General features: G+C 38.8%; 1 protein-coding gene across 1 annotated transcript in view; it reads left to right on the top strand.

The window, feature by feature from the left end:
• LOC110827293 (LIM homeobox transcription factor 1-beta.1) overlaps positions 1–21,817 on the top strand; it is a 40,188-nt gene that overhangs the window by 12,955 nt on the left and 5,416 nt on the right. Inside the window, exons 3-6 of the mRNA XM_022058829.2 lie at positions 8,900–9,117; positions 10,463–10,659; positions 16,553–16,685; positions 19,983–20,264. Of these exons, the coding sequence (XP_021914521.1) occupies positions 8,900–9,117; positions 10,463–10,659; positions 16,553–16,685; positions 19,983–20,264 (830 nt within the window). The remainder of the gene's footprint in view (positions 1–8,899; positions 9,118–10,462; positions 10,660–16,552; positions 16,686–19,982; positions 20,265–21,817) is intronic.

The following is a 21,817-nucleotide window of genomic DNA, read 5'->3' on the forward strand; positions in this document are numbered from 1 at the left end:
AATCAAAGTTTCTTGAAGAAGGCTTCAGAGCCAACTCCCGAGACGTCGCCCTAACGATGGAGGCAGTAAGCGCCTCCAAAACTGCGGTAAATTTCTATGATACCAGACGGCGCAATATCCCAAAAGACAGTGTTCTTCGTACTGGCAGCGATGAGAACCTGAAATCCCACAGAGACTACTAAATGCTTAAGAAAAATTAACAACCCTGCATTCCCACACGAAGCTTTCATAGAGTACATAGAGTTTTTAATTGGTTCAATTTTCGATTAAGCCTTTCAAGTGCTGCCTAAGATAACTATTTCTTTCGTATTATTCACATTTGTAAAGGCTTCCATCAAGATATTTATGGTCTCTCGTTGAGAAAATTATGTAAAATGCAAGTGTTTGAAAACAAAATACTTGATACTAAAGGCGATGAAGTACGTAGAGAATGTAGGATAAATTATAACAAGAAACTTTGTGATTTATGCTGTTATTCTTACAATCGTGAAATCAAGGAAGGTGAGATGCATTCGATGTTTCGGGGGAACATACTGCCTCCATCTTCAGGGATGAAATACTCACGGCGTTAAACCCGGAAGAGCGATAACCATAATTCAGTGTCATGATATGACTGTTTTAATAAGGAGCATCGGCATATTTTGGTGTGCCAAATTTCGCATGTATTTCAAGGTAATTTTCCGGTACTACAGAAGTGACTTTGGCACAGGACTTTTGTCTGAGAAAATTTAGGACCTACATGTACATTACATGTTTATATGTTTAAAATTAAAGGTCTAAGACGAAATACTAGCCAAAACTGCAAAAAAAATTCTATTAAGGATACCCTACAAAGAGAATCAGGTTTCCTAATCTAGTTATAGAGGCAAAAGCGACACAGTATAACACACTTAGTTACTTCGATTTGTTTCAGCTGACAAAATTTGAAAGCGGTGCTAATGATAGGAAAGACACTAAAACTGAACAATAAAACCTTCTCGGGCAATCAGCCGCGTTAACTGGTTAACTGAAGATGGGGACAGAGTATGTTCCCAAAACGTCGGTTTACTAAGGTAACCAGTTAACCAGCTGATTGCCCGAGAAGATTTTATTGATTGTACTCGCCTCGAAAGTCTCAAATCCTATAACATTAAAACTGCTTTATAGACATACAGCCCCAGAAATTTCCAAGCCCATCCTTGATATTTTCTTCCTACGAATGTTAATGTTAACATTTTCTAACCTTGGAGATCCACGAATTTGGATATATGAACATTTTGTAAATCCTTGATCTGTAACTTAGACTTGGAAATGAGTTTATAAACTCCTTCTTACGTTATTTCAGCGTTACATTTGCATTTCGTATTCTTTAATTTTCTCTTACATTGCAAATATTCCCTCCACCATTCTTTTCTGCTCGTCTCTTCAAGATTTGCTTTTATTTATTTAAGGCCTCATTAATGGGCTTCCTTGTTGCTACTGTTTATCGTTTCTCATGCCTTTTACATGAGCAGCTAACTCTGTTCCCTTCTTTCTCCACCTAACGAGACATCTCCGCTTCAGCTGTAAGTCGTGGATGTAAATAAAATTCAGGCTTCAAAACTATTAATTTTATTACGGCCGGATAAGAATGAGTAGGGTGAGGAAGGACTCTAATGGATAATAAATGGATATAAATACCACTGCTGCTGTTGTGCTTGGAATATATTAATACATTATTTGCCGTGTCATTTGAGAGCTAGACCACACGTGTATGCGCACACAAGAGTCCATATATTGTAGTCGCTCCCAAACACATATAGTAGTCAGATCACAAAGGGCTTCTGAATAGTGGATACGTGTTGCGGTGTGGGGTACAAAGTTTGAACCCCCCCCCTTTTCACTGTACTATTTTGTACGGTTACTCTCACCCCCAGAACTCCTGTGCCCTCTAAAAAGCCTCTGCGTTAATGTTGGGACGTTTAAAAAAAAGTCAGACTCGATCCAGTCTCTTTGTGGACATCACGCGCGTGATACTGGAGAGGGGATGATGGGACACTCCCTCTTACTTCCCCTACTTTTTTTTTTCAGTGATGTCACAGGTGCTGACTTTCAGCTGAGGTTGCAGTATATTGTTTGTCGGTGCCTTGGTTGCTACCAAGTCACAGAAGTGTAATATGTTCCTGAGGGGCGGTTGACGGTATACGTGATGAGGGGTGCTGGAGGTGGGGTCAGAAACGCGTGCCGTGGTTTATTTTATTGAAGAGGGAGAACGTATTTTTACCAAGAGGGTTGTTGTTGACGGGGGAGGTGGGGAATATACATGTACACTTTACTCTTTGATGTTTTGATCTCCCAATAACTACGCTAGTGGACCGTACGTTAAATTTTGATATTACTGGGCCAACGAAACCGTTTGAGATTCAAGTTAGTGGACGGGATGCAGATAAATTAGCCCTGTAATTACAGAATTTTATTATAAAATTGTTTTTATGTTCAGAAATATTCCATGGTAATTCGTGAGTGTATCTTAATGAGACAACATGATAGTTTTTAATAACATCTGGAATATGTGTCAGGGACCCGTGTATTAAAATGTTCCAAGGATTTTAATTATTAATTTCATAGGATTCCTGTATCGCAGTTCGGCACTTAACTTTGTTAAATTATTAGTTGGTGAGTAACACCAAAAAAACATAAAATTCATTCATCATTCAATAATCACAAAAACAAATTAGTTATAATAACCCGATCCTCTGATAACAACCCACGATTATCAGAGAAATGAAATGTCATCTGCAAATGAAACTTTCACACTGTCACCAGTCAAACTAAGACGTTGTCCTTCGTTTCTAATTGTTACAAAAAACTTCATACAACAGAGTCCTTGAAAAGCTAACAGCCACTAAGCTAGATTAAACATTCAACCGAATTACATCACACGAGCCTACCATTGGTATCTTGTTCTTGACCGGGGCCAGATTAAGCCAATCCACATTCTCACACACAATTTCTCCAAGATACATTTTGATAGCTTCCTCCCGTATACACCAACGTTTCTCTTGCTTTTTCATCAATTTTTCCTACAAAAATTGAGCATGCATTTCTCTTCGCTAATATTAGTCCGACATTCACTAGCAATTATCCTTGATTTGATCATCTTGTTGATATCCCATAAAGAATACAACGAATGAAGCTTCTAATTTCGATATTCTTCCCCCTTAGGTCCAAATATTATCCATAGCGCCGCGTTATCAAACGTTCTTCATCTACTCTGTCCGCTTGGAATGAGAGAAAAAATTTTATATTAGCGACATGTAAAGCTTACCAAAATGTTATTAATACATCAATTAATTCACGCAACAGAACACATTTTTTACGACGCTAAAATCTGAATAAACCAGAAATAAATACGAATGTTAGTAGGTCAGTCTGCTTTAATTGGGTCTGTAAGTTATTCCTACATTGAAAATCAAAAGACACGAAATCACGCATAAACTTAAAGGATACTGAAGTTCTGTTGATGGCTGATTAACAATTAAGCTTCTGACGTAACTGAAGTCACAATAATCTTATTTACAAATAACTGGTACGCTCTTAGCACATGAAAATAATTTTACATTGAACAAAGAAGGCACGTGCACTAGTCATATCTATTAAACAGAAGAGTTAATCAATAAATAGCAACACAATCTTTAAATAAGACGATCGCCATAAAGTGGAATCGTTATTGAAAAGCTAATAGTCGCTCACCCAGTCAAGAAATTCCCGGATTCTTTTTGGGCCCCTACAGGTTTGTCATTATGTACACATGTCATTAAGATGCTTATGTCGATAATCGCTTAATGCTTAGTATCATAGGACTTGTTCACCTTCACATACTATTACACCACGTGCGATACCACATCGTCTATACCAGTGGTATTCAACCCGGGGTTCCCGAAGACATCTTAGGGTGTACGTGAAATTTAAAAAACATATATATAATTTTATTATAAACACTGAATAATCAGTAATGTAATTTATTTAATTTATTTTAGATGTAGATTATATAATATATATAACTTGAATTATACACCAACAACTTTGGGGGTAAAAAGTTGAAGAGAAATTATATCTGGGGGTACGCGAACAAAAAGGATTGAATACCACTGATCTATACGAACTGATATGAGTTTGCAATAGCAATGACGAAATAGATCCATGCTGTATTTTATTTGTAGTATCAGAAGTATCGATATGCAATACTACGGCTTAAAACTCACGACAAAATTCGAATCAAAGCTGTGTCATATTTAGAAAGTTCCGTCAGAATCCTCTTGCCACACGCCGGTCATTCAACTCTCAACAAAACTGACACGCCTACACAAAGACGGGTCAGCGTCTGAAGCACATATTGAAATGCAAACCTCGTCCCGTCAAAGAAGGGAAGATTTCTGCTACAAGTTCGTATTGATCAAAGCCAGAGGGTATAAGAAGAAAGCATAAAGGAAACCAGGAGTCTGAAAACTTGATCAGAAGAGATTTTGGAAGCTTCAATTCGAGATTTTTTCTCTGTCCCTCTTCAGCAATGTCCATCTATCTCTGCTTTTATGTTTGCCCCCCGCTGGGTTGGCTGCGAGGAGCAATGTTTACCCAAGAGCCGTTCTGACCGCGAAGCTTACAGACTCCGGTCTGACCCTGCGCCCGACAGAGCCCTGGGGAGATATAGTGTGTTTACACAAGATTCCAATATCACACAGATCCGTGAGCACCGAACACAGAAAGCAGAGACAATTAGATAGCAGGAAAAGAAGAGAAAAAACATACATAGGAAAGGCAGAAAGTACTTAAAAGTACAAGAGTTTAAGATGGCTGTCTTCTGGTTTGTTGAGCCGTATAGTCCGGTAGAATTTTGCCGACGTTTCAGAGGTCCTTGCTGTCACCATCAACAAAGTGATAACCGTCAAAACCCAGAATAAGTTTATCATTATCCTCACCGCTGTGAAAACCTCAAATCAGACTTCCAAGTGATCACACCCCTTTCGGGTTTTCCAACTAAAATTTTATTTGCATCTCTCATTTCTGTCAAACTATCTATATACCCCGCCCACTTCAGGTTGTAGTAACATGGGAAGAAATGATCCGGCCGTGTCCGAGTCTGAGGAAAATAGTAAAATATTTGCGTAAAAGACTTGTGAAAGTTCGTGCTTGAGGGCAGCGATCTGAAGGCTGCTGCTAACTGATACACAGTCAAACAAATTAAATGTTTCTTATCACTGGACGGGGCTCACAGTGTTTAACGTTGACACTTTCTGGTCGTGACAAACGTACAGCAAATATAGGCACATGGTTTTTATTACACAAGATTTATTGATAACCCAGTCCCTATTCAGCATTCTGCCAATGATAGTGAATTTTCGCTGTGATAATACTGCTGTATACCAACCACTAGATGTGAGTCACAATAATTAAAAACGGTCAGATGGCGGGATTACTTGTTCACTAAATAAATATACAGACTCATTCGATTTCTGGCGTCGGTGGTAACAATTTTGATGTGAGGGTTTATGATATTCTTAGTTTATTTAAGACCACTTTTTAGTTGACAGCAAAAAGGAGCTATGTTGATATATCACGTAAGAAAATCAAGCTTCTTCTCTGGACCCTCAGAAAATTTGACCTAAGGCCTCTTCTGCAACAAAATCTTTCAAGGTCTTTGTTAAGAGATGCTATAGAACTTTTAGAATACCAGACAAAACTAGTTCCGCCAAGCGGGATTCGAATGCACGATCTCACACTTTTAGCTCCCGCAACATTTCGCACGGACTTGCACTAACCTTAGTTAAAATATGCCTCTCGGTTTCCAGTTTGATCCTCGTTAACAACATTTGGGATTTACAATGCATCAAATCACTCTTAAGGTACAATTTGGCTGCACGCGACAGAGACAAGCGACCGAGGCAGGCGACAGAGTTACGAGACCGAGACTGGTCGCTTCCTGTCGTATGAAGTACAATTACGAGCGCGAGACAAAGACAGGCGACAGAGACAAAGCACAGGAGACCGCTCTCGGACCAGTAGTGTCTCGCGACGGGCTCAGGCAGCACGTGTGTTGTTGAGTAAAATAATGGCAGAAATTAAATTTACTGGTGACCAAGATTAGCAATTGGTAGAATTAGTAGCAGAAAACCGACCACTGGTTTTGAATATTGAACTCATAGGTTTTCTTTGTTTCTTTCGCAACAAATAACACAGCAACACATCATTTTCTTCTTATTCTTCGATTAACCTTTTTAGAAGCATTTTTGTACTCATTTTTAACAGAATATGTGCACGTATGTCTCAACAAAACAAAGGAAACAAACACTTTGCCGCATGTCTCGGTCGTCACCTCAAAAGTGTGTGGCGACAAGCTGCGATGTGTCCGTCTCCCGTCTCTGTCGCCTGCCTCGGTCGCTTGTCTCTGTCGCGTGCAGCCAAATTGTACCTTTACTCTCAACTGTTTGCTGCTTATCCTTGCATTCTCACATCCACCATTTTAATAAAGAGCATTAGATAACAGAGTAGAAACATTTCATATTGATAATGGATGGATAAAGAAATTACATACTGTAACGACTGCTTTATAGAAAATTTTTAACACTAAATTATCTTCCGTCTTCAGGTATATGTAGGTTAAATGCTATGCAGTGGCCTTTAAACACCACTTTGTTTTTCTAAAATATTAATAAAGAGGACTGTATTATAATGGGCCACTGGTCTGTAGAATATATCTTCGCTTCATCATTCTGTCCTATCACACATTGCATTTATTTTACAATCTAAATTAATTACAGTTATATCGGCTACTAATCTGAATTGATATAACGCATTTTCACTGTGAATGACTAACTTATTAGTGTTACTGATATTTGTGGACGTTCTTTTATTACGTTGCACAGAAAGATGTACAGGCTAAGTTGTTGAATAAACACAAATGACTACACTACACAGATTACATCGTTAATGAGAAAAGTAAGGAACGTTATCATGAAATTTGCACGGCTTAAATTCAATTAAGAAATGCCACTGTAGATGACAATCTAGGGTTGGAACACCTTGGACTATTAATAATAAGGTATATATACTTTACTTTATGGTACTTACGTATTTAATGTATTACAAATTATTAATACCAAATTACACAGTGCAACAACCCAGAAGACAGTCATCTTCGTTGAATCAGTTCTTTGACGTTACATTTGTGTGTCTAGTGACTGTTCAGACTAAGGTCTATTGGGTTATGAGACCCATAGACAGGTTAGAGTCTGATTATAAAGGCAGTATGTTCCTTCGAAATGTGACTTCGCGATAACACTGCACAAAAGAACAGAATATGAACTCTCACCGCCCTTAAAACCTCAGAACTCATTGAATGGTTACAGATTTAATTTTTAGGTTTAGCGCATTTTGGGAAATAACATTAATTTTTTTACCTTGCAACTTTGAATTACGAGATAATATTAAATCGATATTAGATCACATGCTCAAGAAATGATGACATTCTTACAATTAAACTGTTGCAAAGTGAAAATTTAATAACGGGCGAGATTTCAAAACGCACATGTTTACAACGTCTATTGTTATTATTAAAACTTCTATTGTTATTCCCAAATGAGTACAAGTCGCAGAAGCAAGCCTCAAACTGCGTTCCTCAAACAGTAGTATTGATCGCACGCATATATGTTACGTCAAGGAAGGAACCAGTTAGTAGTTACTACATCGGCCAACCGTTTACAGAAATCGCCATAGCTACGCTACCTCGATATCAGCAGGGTGAAAGGGGAAAATGTTATCCCTATATATTCAACACCCGCCAACACGTCTTCCACTCCTTTGATTGATCGATACTACGTAGCAGAAGCGAGCAACATGTCAAACAAATGTAAATCCTATGTCTCTGCAGCTAACGTTGTAGTGTCGAATGGATTTGTAAGTAGACATTAACGTTTCAGAGGGACATATTACCTCCGTATTTAAACCTCCGAGACGTTGGTATATGCCTACAAGTCCACGTGGCTCTGTACTAACATCGACATCTTTACCACCGTGAGAAACTCAAATAAAATTCCAGTTAGCGATTGCATCCACGCGATATTTTTAATCCATATTAGGTTAATACTATAACATAAGAGTACTTCACGGACATTATTAATTGACTGAGTCAGATATTAGGTCTACAGCTTCTCGAATTCTGTGTCTGCCTCCGTTTTCAGGTGAAACACAAGAAGAGAGAGGAAATATCTATTCAGTCTTGTCCGTTAAACATAATCAAAACTTACAACTGGGTTTCTAAACTAATGGATGGCCAAAATTCATCATTATGAATCTTTTCATGTACTTTGTGTGAATGGATTCCCCGTCTGTTTGCAGTCCGATTATTCATACCAGTGTTCACAACAGCCGGTAAAGAACGAATATAAATTACACCAGGTTACGTAGGATTTGAGGTGTTCACGGCGGTAAGTTTGAAGATGGCTGTCTTCTGGGTTGTTATGCCGTGTCGTCTGGTAGAAATTTACCGATGTTTTACAGGTCCTTGTTGGCTTCATCACCAGGGCGATCGCCCTGATTATGGAAGCAGCAAGGACCTACACGGCGAAATAACCCAGAAGATAGCCATCTTTACAGCAGGTTAATTTCAAGCAGTACAGACAGCGAGCAACCTGAAGTCTCAAATTTTATTTTATTTCATATATTGGTTTTCTATTGTGGAACACGCACTGTATAATATATATTTGTCAAGAAGAACCCAGAAACCACTTTGCTGTTTTGTTCTGAATGATGAAAATACTACACAGTATATCCCCCTGACATCCTCACTCAACGAAACATAAGAATTAATAAATATAACTTTGATACAAAAATAATTTCCTTATTACTATATTCACAGTGTGTCACCAGCTTTTTGGTTTTCCAGAATGTACGTGAAAAAGTGCCTGGGATGTTCGGAGCGTATTGGTCCCACTGAGTATGTGATGCGAGCTCTGGACAGTGTGTTCCATGTCACGTGCTTCGTGTGTGTGGTGTGCGGAGTTCGACTTACGAAAGGCAGCGAGTTCGTCATCAAGCAGGGCCAGCTTTTCTGTCTTCCGGACTACGAGAAGGAGGTGGAAATGCTGCAGGGGTACGCCCAAGGTAGACACCTGGCATGCTCGTAGTAACTCTTAATCTCACGATGTTTGAAAAATGGAGTAAACATTTACCCCTGCTTCCCCCCCCCCGGCCAGTAACACACGCGTTGCTAAATATTATGTTATATGGAAACATGAGTCCACGTGCTGAGATTTCAGGTCCCCATGACGATAACGGCGTCTATGGCTTTCTTCTGGAATCCTTCACACTGTAGTCTGGTAGACCGACGTTTTCTGCCTCCATTATCAGGGTGACTCTTTATTCTGATTTTATAGGCAGTAAGCTCCACAGAAACGTCGGTTAATATCTGCCAGATTACACTGTGTAACATCTCGGAAGAGTCTCCTTGCGCAATGCTATTTGCCCGGGTTTACACGAACTTAATTCGACAGCAATAAAAAAATATCTGGCGACGAGCTTATAGCAATTAACTCATAGTCAGTCACTAATTTCGAGATATCCTTTTCGATATGCACTTTCAGGCTGGAATAACATGTTTGTGAAACTGACAGGAGTTAAAACATCGCTCAAATAAATGAAACCGATGGGTTCCAAATATTGGCGTGAATCCCTATATTTGAGAGAATATTTTAAAATATTTATTTCTAAATGTACAGACTATTAATACTCATAGCAAATTTCTTTAACAACAGATAAGTACGTGTTTGTTTATATTTTCGTCTTTGTGCAATAAAAAGTTGTTAAGCTGAAAGGCGCCTGTGCAGTTGTTATTGTGAGAGGCATAGAAATGCTTCTGTTATAATCGTCCCACAAACTCCCTTCAAGCAGTTTGCTTCATGCATCAAACATTGTGGGACAGAGAATAGTGCTGGTCCCGAACACAAGATGCAGGTAAGTCACGATTTTGCGTCTAGACTTCGGAAAATCTAGGCTGGCTTCCTTACAGGTCTACATATAAGGTTGATCATAACATATGACAAATTGATTACTTCGCGTTATAAAATAAATTTACATAAACAAACCAAGGAAGAATTGTGATAGATTGGTAAGAACATCGCGAATGATTCTTTAACGACGCTTGTTCGATTGCATTGGTTATGGAGGCTACTTATGAAGCTGGTCAACTTTAAATGGTGGTTTAAAATATTTTAAAATATCAGAACACTAACCAGCAAAATTCTGTTTATACATACATATATACACACACATATACAGTTTAATCAGTAAAACATAAGACATGTCTCCCTCCCCAATGTGATAAAATTATTCCCAGAAAGTTTGGTTTGTAACATAATTACTTATGGTCCAACACGAATTGCTTTAATTATCGAACGTCGTCATAAATGAATTTATTGATTACGTCGTCTGTTTCCCTTGAATGTTGTAGGCGAATATACGTGTGACGATCTGGTGCCGGCCGCCAGAGCTCAGGACGGTCGGCGAGGTCCGAAAAGGCCGCGAACTATCCTGACGACACAGCAACGCCGTGCCTTCAAGGCCTCGTTCGAAATAAGCCCGAAGCCCTGTCGGAAAGTGAGAGAAGCTCTGGCCAAGGAGACTGGCCTCAGCGTTCGGATCGTGCAGGTAAACTTCTGGTAGCCTACTTAACTCCGTGGATTACTTTAGATCGGCCATACAACAACCGTCATCTTCCGCGAAACACAAAATTTGTCCAAGAATCCTGAGATCGGAAACCTATTGGTTGTACTGCGAAGAAATATATAAATATGTGACTTTTCAATTTTGTGTTAGAACACAGGTTCTATACGTTCCTTCGCACTGATTTAATGAGTAAATTTATTCTAAAATAACATAGAGGTTAGTGTCACATTTATAAAAATATCGATTCAGGGATCATAAGAGATAATAAAGAACTGCAGATAAACTTATTACGCTTTTTAGATGGACAAAGAAATGTTCATCAGTGTATATGGTTAGTCAACGATTCTACATAATTTTTTTAATTCGAAGAATCACTTTAACAGTCAGTTCATCCTAGTTTTACTTCACAGATACAGTACTAATTGGGGAGTTGGCTGTGAAAACGGGCTGACTGATGGGGCCTAAAGCACACCCTGGGGGAGGGCTGAAGTTGAATGGTACATTGCTGGAATATTGACTCAGGGGAAAAACCTGCCTCAGTGCCAATTTTAGTCGCCAGTGCTCTGCCCTACGTTCCAATTTGAAGCTTTTCGATGAGAATTTATCTTTAGCGGAATGTATGTTATGACTACTTTCACAAATTTTTTAACTTTGTTGAGCAGAATCCTTATTAATGAGCTGATAGTCGCTCAGATGGTCGAGAAATTCCTTGTCTTTTATGGAACCCGGTGGCTCGTTACCATAGTCCCAAGAGCTAGCCACTATGCCGTAACCTGATCCAAATTAATGCAGTCTATCTTCGTATGTAACATCTTCAAGATGTGTCCCCTTACCTATAGCTATAAAAGTAATTGTATGTAATGTAAAATAAGTAAAGTAATGCATCAGTTGATGACGTATGTAATTCATTATTTTTACGGTCTTATGTCTAGTTGGTATTAATTTTTAAGTTATCTACTTTAGGATATCTGTTGTGTTTAAATACTTGTGCCCTATGGTTTTGTAATCTTACGAGTTGTTTTATTTTGAGTTTGGTGTGTTATTTTGTGTGATGCGTGTTGTTTTGTTGTGTCTGATTGTTTTGTTGTGTCTTATTGTTTTGTTGTGTCTTTTGTTTTGTTGTGTCCTATTGTTTTGTTGTGTCTTATTGTTTTGTTGTGTCTTATTGTTTTGTTGTGTCTTATTGTTTTTGTTGTGTCTTATTGTAGCACCACTGCCACAGGGTATAAACCCTCTTGCAGTTAATAATAAATAAATAAATAAATATTTTTAATTCCGGAGATATCTGTACTGAAATACAAAAATGCAATACGAGTAATACAGCTTTCGTTTCTCATTAGAATATTCTATGCTCTATCTCGTATATGTAAATTCAAGTGTTTTTGAGATGTCTTAATAATACTGTATGCTCTAATACTTTCACTGCGACTAACATTGTTAACATTTTCTCGGACCGTCTCCCTGAAACGTCGATGGTTTTTAATCAAATGACACGGCTGACAGCCCGAGAAAATATTCTTGCTGCTGGTAGCACGTTCGTAAAAAAACTTGAAAAAACTATTTGTTATGTAACTCACTTATCTCAGTCTGCCACAGGACAGGGTCGTTATCCAAGTGCATAAGAAATTCGGAACCTCAAAACAAACTCAAAACCCGAATTAAGCCATAACCACCCCCTCATTAACTGAGAACAACTAACGTTTCAACACGCATTGACAAATGAATCGAACAAAGCAATTGAAGTTAGGAGGGAGATCTGTTGAATTAGGGTAACATAAACTTTACATCCCTGCGGTAAATAAACTGGGATATGGGGTGGAGGTGCTCCTAATAAACACAACTACATGATCAGGTTGGGTCATCGCGTGCTAAACCTATGCAAGAGTGCACTACAAAGACCACCAAGCTGATCCGACATCATGATCGCAACAACCAATCCGGCAAATTCATCAGGTTTTAGTGAGATCTATTGAAGCGTATCAACACTGAATAGACCAAAACCAGTTGGTGGGGGGGGGAAGGGGGTTCATGTTGGATGTTTACCTAAATTGATTGCAGGCAGTTGGTGATTCAAACATGTTTTGCAGCTTGTATACACAGCATACAAACACCCACATCCACACAGACTCTGCATTGCTTGTTTTCCTGCGAATCGTACAGAACAGGGAAGGGCTTGTTTCCAAATGACAACACGAAATTGCATATTCGCAGGAGCCACAAAACTGTTTCTACTTAGTAACCGAGGTCAGCCATTTACCTTATTACCTATGTATGTCCAAGGGATGTACTTCAACTCTAGAAACTGAGTGTTTTTGGTGGGGTATTCAATACTCACGTTGTACGCTTAAAATTAGGAGCATCTCATCACAGATTCTTATTTAAGATTCATCATCAGTCCTAACTCATATTCCGATACAACAAAATTTAATGTTGAAGATAGCTGTTTTCTAAGCCATGGACCTGACGATGGAGGTAGCAATCACCTCTGAAACCTCGGTAAACTTCTACCAGACCATCCGACGCGATAACGCAGAAGACACCCATTTATTTAATAAACTGATATTTGTGTCCAAAAGTCCAAGCAACAATTGAGAAAAAATTCAGATTAGATTTCAACACATTGTCAACAACAACAACATTAATTGTTTAAAATATAGTATATAGTAACTATGAATCTTAATAACTGAAAGTATTCAAGGGTGTCCTACGATTCTAAGTGAAAACAGACATGATTTCCTTAAACAGCATTAACCAGTTGGCCTTTGTAATAGTGTAGTGTTTTCTTTGTGGTACGGACTGAATTCTTATACATTCTTATATATTATTTAGAGGAGATTCAGCTTCAAAGACCTGAGTTATTTTTCCATAAGTCATTGTCAGCTTAATATCGAGGTGTTGCAGTCCACAGTTCTACTTAATTTTAATGATCGAGTTAGTCTCCATATTTATATTCTAATTTTATGTCAGTCGACATGTCTACAAAGGAAAACGCAGATAAGGCTGAACACCCTCCAACTTATTGTTTTTCAATAGCGTTCACCAAAATATTTTAATGTAAAACGTTCAGAATTACAATTAAAGCTACCTGTAATATTTAATATGTGTTAAGTATGAGCTCTAGGGTTGTTACAGCGGTGAGGATGGCGTTCTTCTGGGTGTTTGACGTCATGTAGCCTCTCCGGTAGATGTAGGAGTGAACACTCCCTCAGCCTTTCCCTTGTCTAACCGTATATAAATTCTTCCTCATTCCAACATCAACACTTCAGCCCTGATGATGAAGACAGTATGTTTCTCCGAAACGTTGGAATCTACTGCGAGTCTACACGGCGCAAAAACCCAGAAGAACATCATCATCATCTGTTCTATTTACATACAGAAGTTGTAGACATCATTTGATTATTTCGACGTGGGGCCCTTGCGTACCTGGTAGTTGGTTCCAATAAAACTTATCGCAGTACATCTCGTGGATTTTTCCCGTACAATGACATTTCGCATGAGGGCCTGCGGCACTAGCTTCTGTGGTATGTGTGCTTGCTTGCTGCCGACTGTATCTGGTGTGCGCTGACGTGCTGCCAGGCTTATCGACTATCGGAACGACACATGGAAAGGGTGGTATGCTCGTGATGTTGTGTGACAACCTCCGTCCGCCGATACGTTACTCACGCAAAAATAATTAAAAGATTCTCCTAACCGTATGTAACACGAACTATCTGTGTGTCATTTGAGGTTTTTACGACGGTGAGTCTGAAGATTTCTGTGTTCTGGGTTGTTGCGCCGTGTAGTCTGGTAGACGTTCACAGACGTTTCAGAGGTCCTTGCTGCCTCCATCACAAGGGCGATTGCCCTCGCCCTGATAAAGGAGGCAGCAAAGACATCTGAAACGTCGATGAACGTCTACCAGACTACACGGCGCAGTAACCCAGAAGACTGCAATCTTCAGAGTGAGCACACGTTTAATATGGTACATTCTCATAAACGACGAATCCCAAAACTAGAAAGTCTCTACCCCTGTACATTAAGTGCGTAGGGTAACTTGTATACGTGAAACTGAGTGTACTGCACACCGAGCGAGGGAATGTTCTGGAGACAGCCGGAGGATATACGTGGGTCACATCATACAACCTCCGCGGTGGTCCATTGCTTACTGCAGCTTGATCAAACATTCCGTGAACCAATATTGCACACACCGGTTCCTCGGAAGGACAGCAGGTCAAAGTGGAATGGGTTCTATATTAAATTGTGGTTCACGCTTAAATTCTAATGAAAATTCTGACTGACTGATTTGATTCATACAAATCAAAGGTCGCTTCACAACGGATAGACAAATATTTGAATTGGTGCTATAAATTTGGCTCTTATAATTCGTTAGACTGTAACTTACGAGGTAGCAGTATTTTAAACTGTGAGTATTTAATATCAATCTACAATACGTGTAATAGAATACTATTTATAAATCTAGCACGAAATTAAATTAAGTACACATATTTTTAAGATACTTAGAAGATGCAACAGGCTACATTATTCAAAATGAAGTCTGTTTATTCGGCAAGTTGTCTTCTTTCAAGCAAGTTTATCTAATTACTTACCAGTATTCACTGTAATTAATATTCTTTCATACTTCAAAACACAAAATTAATATGTCTGGATATACCTTTTATAATCTGATGTAAATTATATATTTTGAGTCTAGAAAGTTCAGGTATCAGAAGATAATTTGACACAGATACACGCAGAGACAAATACTTTGCCAGTGATGCATATAGACTACCCATTTTAAAAATGACGGATAAAAAAATCCCAAATTCCTTCCTGTAGGAAAGTGATATTTGATTTTTATGTAGGTTACTTTTTCCGCATTCATATGAAAATTGTTACATTCGCAACATTAGAACTTCCATGAATTAATTAGAAAGCAATAGGGTGGAAACTGGTGAATACGGAAAATGTTGTCCTGAAGAAACTTTAAAAAGGATAGAACAGGGTAAAATAATGTTATGAAATATTTAGTTTTGCATAATTCTTGTATACAGACCAGCTTTAAATTAAACTAAAACAATCTACAGTGATTCAATCATCTTTTTATTAACATATCGTTTGTCTTATATTATTATTCTGACTCTGCAGCTTTTGTAAAACTCTGACGTAATTTAAGCTATCGTTCTCAACTGTTCAATATATATATATATACACAGGACTATCTTCTTTTAACAATTACTATAATTTTTTAATGTAAAACAATTGTGACAATGTAAAATATGTGTCCTAAACAAAAATAATTTTGAGGTAGTGAGAGCAAAGCTATGTGTAGATTATAAAGAATGGAGGTAAATAAAATATAATTTCTACGCAGAATAAGCATCCATGTTCACTTATCCGAATTTATAAGACTAATGTAGCTAATTCGAAAATTATGAAGCTGTCTGATACAGACTAACGATTACAAAACCAGACACCAAATCTTAGCATTTCTCTAATGCTGGAAGATTACATGTATTTCTGTTTTCTTTTTCTCAAAAGTGATAATCCGTAATACATTATTTATAAAGACGAGCTCCTCTAAACATAAGCATGAATATGGCAGTGAAATGAAGAACAAATGTATTAAAGTTTATGTCTTACGAATTGCCGAGAGTTCGTAAAGACGCAGCATAATATGTTGCAACTGTCACAGGCGGCTTAACCGCAGATTTAACAGTGGATTATCGAATGCCGATAAATATCCATGACTTGCCTTTTTAATTGGATTTTTTGGTTACATTCGGTATGTTGAACGGTATGTATTGAATACAGTGCACACACGTTGACAGACATAGAAATTACAACAGAGGGTTGACATCTAACTATTTATTTACTTGTCCTTTCCGATATTTGCCAGGTTTGGTTCCAAAATCAAAGAGCGAAAATGAAGAAAATCCAGAAGAAAGCAAGACAAGAAAACAAGAACATCAAAGAAGACGAATGTAGTGATGACAAAGGCCAGAAAACAAAGGTCAAAGAAGAAGAACAAAGTAAGAAATCAGTTTATATTATAGTCTTGTAATTCTCTACTGGTTTCTGACAATGGTTAACAGATTTCACTGTAATTATTTTGGCTATTGTAAAGCTGTGTGTAGAATCTCTGCACTTCTTTTAAGTGATTCAATACCGGTGTAAAGTAAGCGTCCCAGTTACCGACATTACACTTGACATATGTGGGGTGTAGTCTGGCAGAATTATTTTAGCGTTTCAGAGGTACCTGCTGCCTCCATCATCACGGCAATGAAACTTTGACAAACTTGTATCAGACTACACGACGCTACAACCCAGAATACAGCCGTCTTTGGCCATATCCTATTTTAAATTAATCATAGTTTCCCTGGAATTGTCGAGAAACCCCATCTGTCCCTCAATCGAAATTGGAACCTGCGACGTTCGGCCAGGAATCTATCTCGAATTCGCAGACCTGGTGTTCAACAAACAAGCGCCCGTCACAATCCCTCTACTGGTCAGAGACTAGAATTTCTCAACGTGCCACGTGCACAGGACTCAGCAGTAGCTGGAATCTAAATGGAATCTGTCTCTTCCAGCCGTCCATGATTCCAGCAGCGGACATCGGCCAAGAGTTACTCGCCTCTCCACCCTCTACGTACATTTTATACAAAGCGTTCGGTCTAAGACCGCGGGCTTAGACGGGGAACTTCTCCATTCCGACCACGCTTGTTCGATAATCTATAAGAAGGACAGATTCCTCTGTCCTTAAGCCGGTATCCCCTACCCCATCTGCGTCTTATTTCGCTTGCTGCTTGCCAACCACTGAATTGGTACTGAAGCAAGAGACTACTGGATGCGATGTAGCGATGATGCTGGGAGTTCAGATATGTTGGCAAATAATAAAATATAAACAGAGTACTTTACCGATCGATAATTTTCGTATTAAAAAATAATTAAAACATTTATGGAATCTATTAGCCCTTAATCTGATCCAGATAAATCATCTTTACACGCTCGTATCCTATTCTAATATTATCCCCGTAGTTGAGTCAGTGTCTTCCTAGCAGGCTCTTCTATTCAGACTTTCAAAATACAATTTTTCATGCATGTCTAATCTCTCCCATGACTGCTACATATTCTGTCCATCTCTCCATCCTTGATTTGATGACCCTGATAATAATAATCTGCGAAGAATACAAATTACGAAACACCTCATGATATAGCTTCTCCATCGTCTTTGTATTTCCTTCCGCTTAGGTCTAAATGTTAAATGGAAGATTATAATTAGCTTAAAGATTCCGTGTAGATTTCTGAAATCTGCAATTGGTAATATTTGTTGGCCATTTAAAAGGTAAATAGCTGCAGATAAAACCTAGAAGAGCTATAGAATTACAGCTTTTAGTATCATCAGTCGTGTACGGAGAGACCAGGATTCAAAACGTAACCTAGACACAAACCAACGCGTACTCTTACTTGGCATCGAATACTAAATTCATTGCTATCTCTTTGATGAACATCCTATACTTTAAGGTTAGCAGTCAGGAAGTCAGGCAAGCAGCAGGAAGGTTGGGATGCTGGGAATAGATGGGAGGAGCGTTACCACAGCAACCGAATCTTGCCAGCTCGCCCGCTCATCTCTACTCCAGCGAAACTGCCTGCCTTTACTCCACTTCCAGCGTGATCCCGCCTGCCTCACTAGACCTCACGCACAGCATACAGTGCAGGCAACCCGCACCACAACTTTCTCCCTCTTCGTCCCGCTGTTTGAGCAATTCCCAAAGATTTCCGGCCATGCTGCTGTTCTTAACAACAGACCAGACAGTCTCTTCTCACAAAATGGCCGAACGAAACGTCTCTACGACAAAAGCTTGAAATATGAACTAACCTCGAAAGGAGAAAACTCTTTCGCAGAATTTAGAATGATATTTCCCCGAATGCATTTCCTGTGCTACGTGTATTGAAAACGTGGCAGTCATTTCAGCGAACTGGGAAGTATTTTGAAACGACTGCTTCTTTGAGTGTAACGTTTAGCTCTGGGTATCGCCTTTGTGTACATTCAGGTATGCATGGACTAGCCTTTCCGTAAAATAAAACAGATCTTAAGAAGCGTAAGAAATACTGTTCTCGGATTTTAAAACAATGGTATCTGGATGGGTCATGACGACTCGGCGAACGAAATTAATCGAAGATGCAGAAAAAAAAACACTGAAAATATCGACTAATTTACACATTTTACGATCACAAACATAACGAGGATGAAAACAATAAGTTGTCGTAACAAATAGATTATATAGCCACGGTGGTCTAGTGGTTAGAACGCTGGCCTTGTAATCCTGGGGTCTCGTTCGATTCCCGGCGGTGCCCGAATTTATAACTTGTGTTGGGCAAGGTCGTGGTCTAGGCAACACGGAGTTTTCCTCCGGGGGCTACCCCGGTTTCTCCGTGGCATCCCAACAATTACTCCATTCACACACAGAAGAAGGCAATGGCAAACCACTTCTGGATCATCTGCCAAGAACGTATATGAACAGGTCCCAGTCCGAGAAAAGGATGGAAGGATCCTGTTCATATGGACCTGTCGTCGGACAGAACACGAAATAAAAATAAACAAATAGATTATTGTTGAAACAAATGGCGACTATAAGTTCTATTCCTTGAAACATTTTCTAAGGATAAATCTAGACCGAATTCCATATAAGGCGCCAGAAAGAAGAAGCATAAGATGAGCCAAGAAATGGTTGGAGGACCAGTCTAAATAGTAGAGACGGGGCAGGCCGACTGGCGTAAGACGGAGAACTCAACCAGCCACTCAAGGGCACAAAACATTCTTTTTAATATTATGTCGTCGTGTGTAATGAAACATAGTTACCTAACAGAATATGTTTTGTTGGTGTCAGTATTTGGCAGTAACTTCCACTGTGAACAAATGTTCAGCTTATTTAAGAATGTAAATTCAAAAACTACGGCGCGTCTAACTGATGAACACTTGAAGTAATAGATGCGAATATCAACAGAAATTGAGCCAGATATTGAAAAATTACTTACACAAACAGTGTCAAATACATCACTAATGACTTCTTTTGTCACATTCAGTAATAAATGGTCCAGTTTACAACAATAATAATTTTAAAATTGCAATAAGGTTTCGATAAATTCTCATAATTTATAATCGTGTTGCTCGCTAGTCGATATGTAACGATGTGAATGCGTTCTAAGGACTGGGAAATGTTCAGAACCTTTAGCCTAAGTTACAGTGTTACTGATGGTACCATATTAATTCTGACTGAGGAAACGCGATACTTGACATATTGTACTTGATTTGCGTCACGTCACAGGTCCGCCTGGAACGGCGTCCTTCCTCAACGACAGCTGCAGCGACACAGAACCTGGGAGTTTGCACGCAGGGCCTGGGGGAGACGGCTATCACCCTCATACTCACCCCCAACCACCCGCACCCGGCGATCAGAATTGTGATGACCATCACCATCACCATCACTTCCTCCCCATCAAAGAAGAACTTCTAGAGAACGAAGACACGGCGTTCTACAGCAACAAGAGCGCGGAGGTGAACGACAACCAACACCCGGTGCACACGCACCAGCAAGACTTCAACTCAGGTAATGCACACTCACGTTTATGTGAATTGAAACCCATCGTTATCTGCGAACTAGCTCGACTGACTTCATCTTTATAACCTGACACAAAGTCCAGTTTAACATTAATTACAGTACACATTTTAATTCGTTTTTGTTTGTTTGTCATAAGTCTACCGAATTCTTTGATGCGGTCCTACATTTTCGCCTATCTTGCGCCAATCTCTTCATTTCCACATCCTCAAAAATCTGCGTCACATATTCCAATCTTTGTCTCCCCCTACAATTCTTCCCTTCAACTGTTCCTTCCATTACCAAATTAACCAATCCTGGATGCCTCAGAATGTGTCCCACCATCCTATCTCTTCTTCTCATAAGACTTTTCCAAACTTCTTTTTCGGCTATAATGAAGCCGTTAAAAGCGTGCCATTACTGCATGTTCTTTGTAAGACATTACGCAAACAAATATGATAGATTTTAGGTTAACTGTGGTGTTCTGGTTTCTGGTAAAATGTTCCTTTATACCAGTTATAGACGTCTTGAGACGTAACGCTGATATCAACTGTCTGTGTCCTTGCTCGTGTAAGAAATTAAATGTCTCTTTGCATGAAACTTTAGAAACTGCTCCACAGGCTGAGAAGTGCAGAGCCTCCGATATATTACGAGCCATTTCCTCAACATATTCCCCCATCTTACGAGCCTGGTTCACATGCCCCAACTAGAAGACATACTACACAGTCAGCTTGTACCGTAATATAGGTCTATAAGTGAAGATATGTAGGATTTATCCTTTTCACCCCAATCGTACTAGCTCCATTTCACCCTCGCCTTAAACCCCATATATGAAACAATCTTCCCTCATACTTGACCCCTGCTGCGCGCATAGGCTGTACAGTACACAAGTGTACGGATACAGGAATCGTCAGAGACAGCAAGTTTCATAATTTCGTACTCGATTTTCACATATAAAGTTATTGACCTATTGTATTGACAAAGATACAACAATAAATGATGCCATCGAGTGGTACGACATTCTGAATGATGAATTATAAGAGCTATGTAAAGATATGGTCTTGCATTATATTAGCAATTATTCCAGAGTGAGAGTTCTTTACCATGAATTGCTGAATTATTGTTTAAAATTCATCATAACATTTTCGGAGACACGTAATATCTTCATGTGTATGTGAAACATGTGAAAGTATTTATAAAAGTAACAAATAACTTTTAAGGCATTTTATTGCTGAAATATTCTGTAGAATTTCAGCCGTTCAAACTACGCATTATGGACCTTCGCCAATCCGTTCCATTTTAGGGATGTGTGGGATCAAGATTTGACCCTGAGATTGACTTTAATTGAAATTTCTTCAGTTACTTAAGAATAATTACTACGACAGTACAATGAAACAAGCCACGTTAACATCCATACTCAACTTCCTCATTTAATTACAATCATCCACAAATCTACGCGATACAACCTCTTTAGTCAAGAAATATCTCTAGACAACTCTAAAATTTATCATAATATTGATATATTTAAATAATTAATTTGCAGAAAGACGAGTCACGTGTGTCTC

This window comes from Zootermopsis nevadensis, unplaced genomic scaffold, assembly GCF_977971745.1.
Source record: "Zootermopsis nevadensis isolate Lab colony 2312 unplaced genomic scaffold, Znev_1.0 Znev_ptg000020l, whole genome shotgun sequence".
NCBI lineage: Eukaryota > Metazoa > Arthropoda > Insecta > Blattodea > Termopsidae > Zootermopsis > Zootermopsis nevadensis.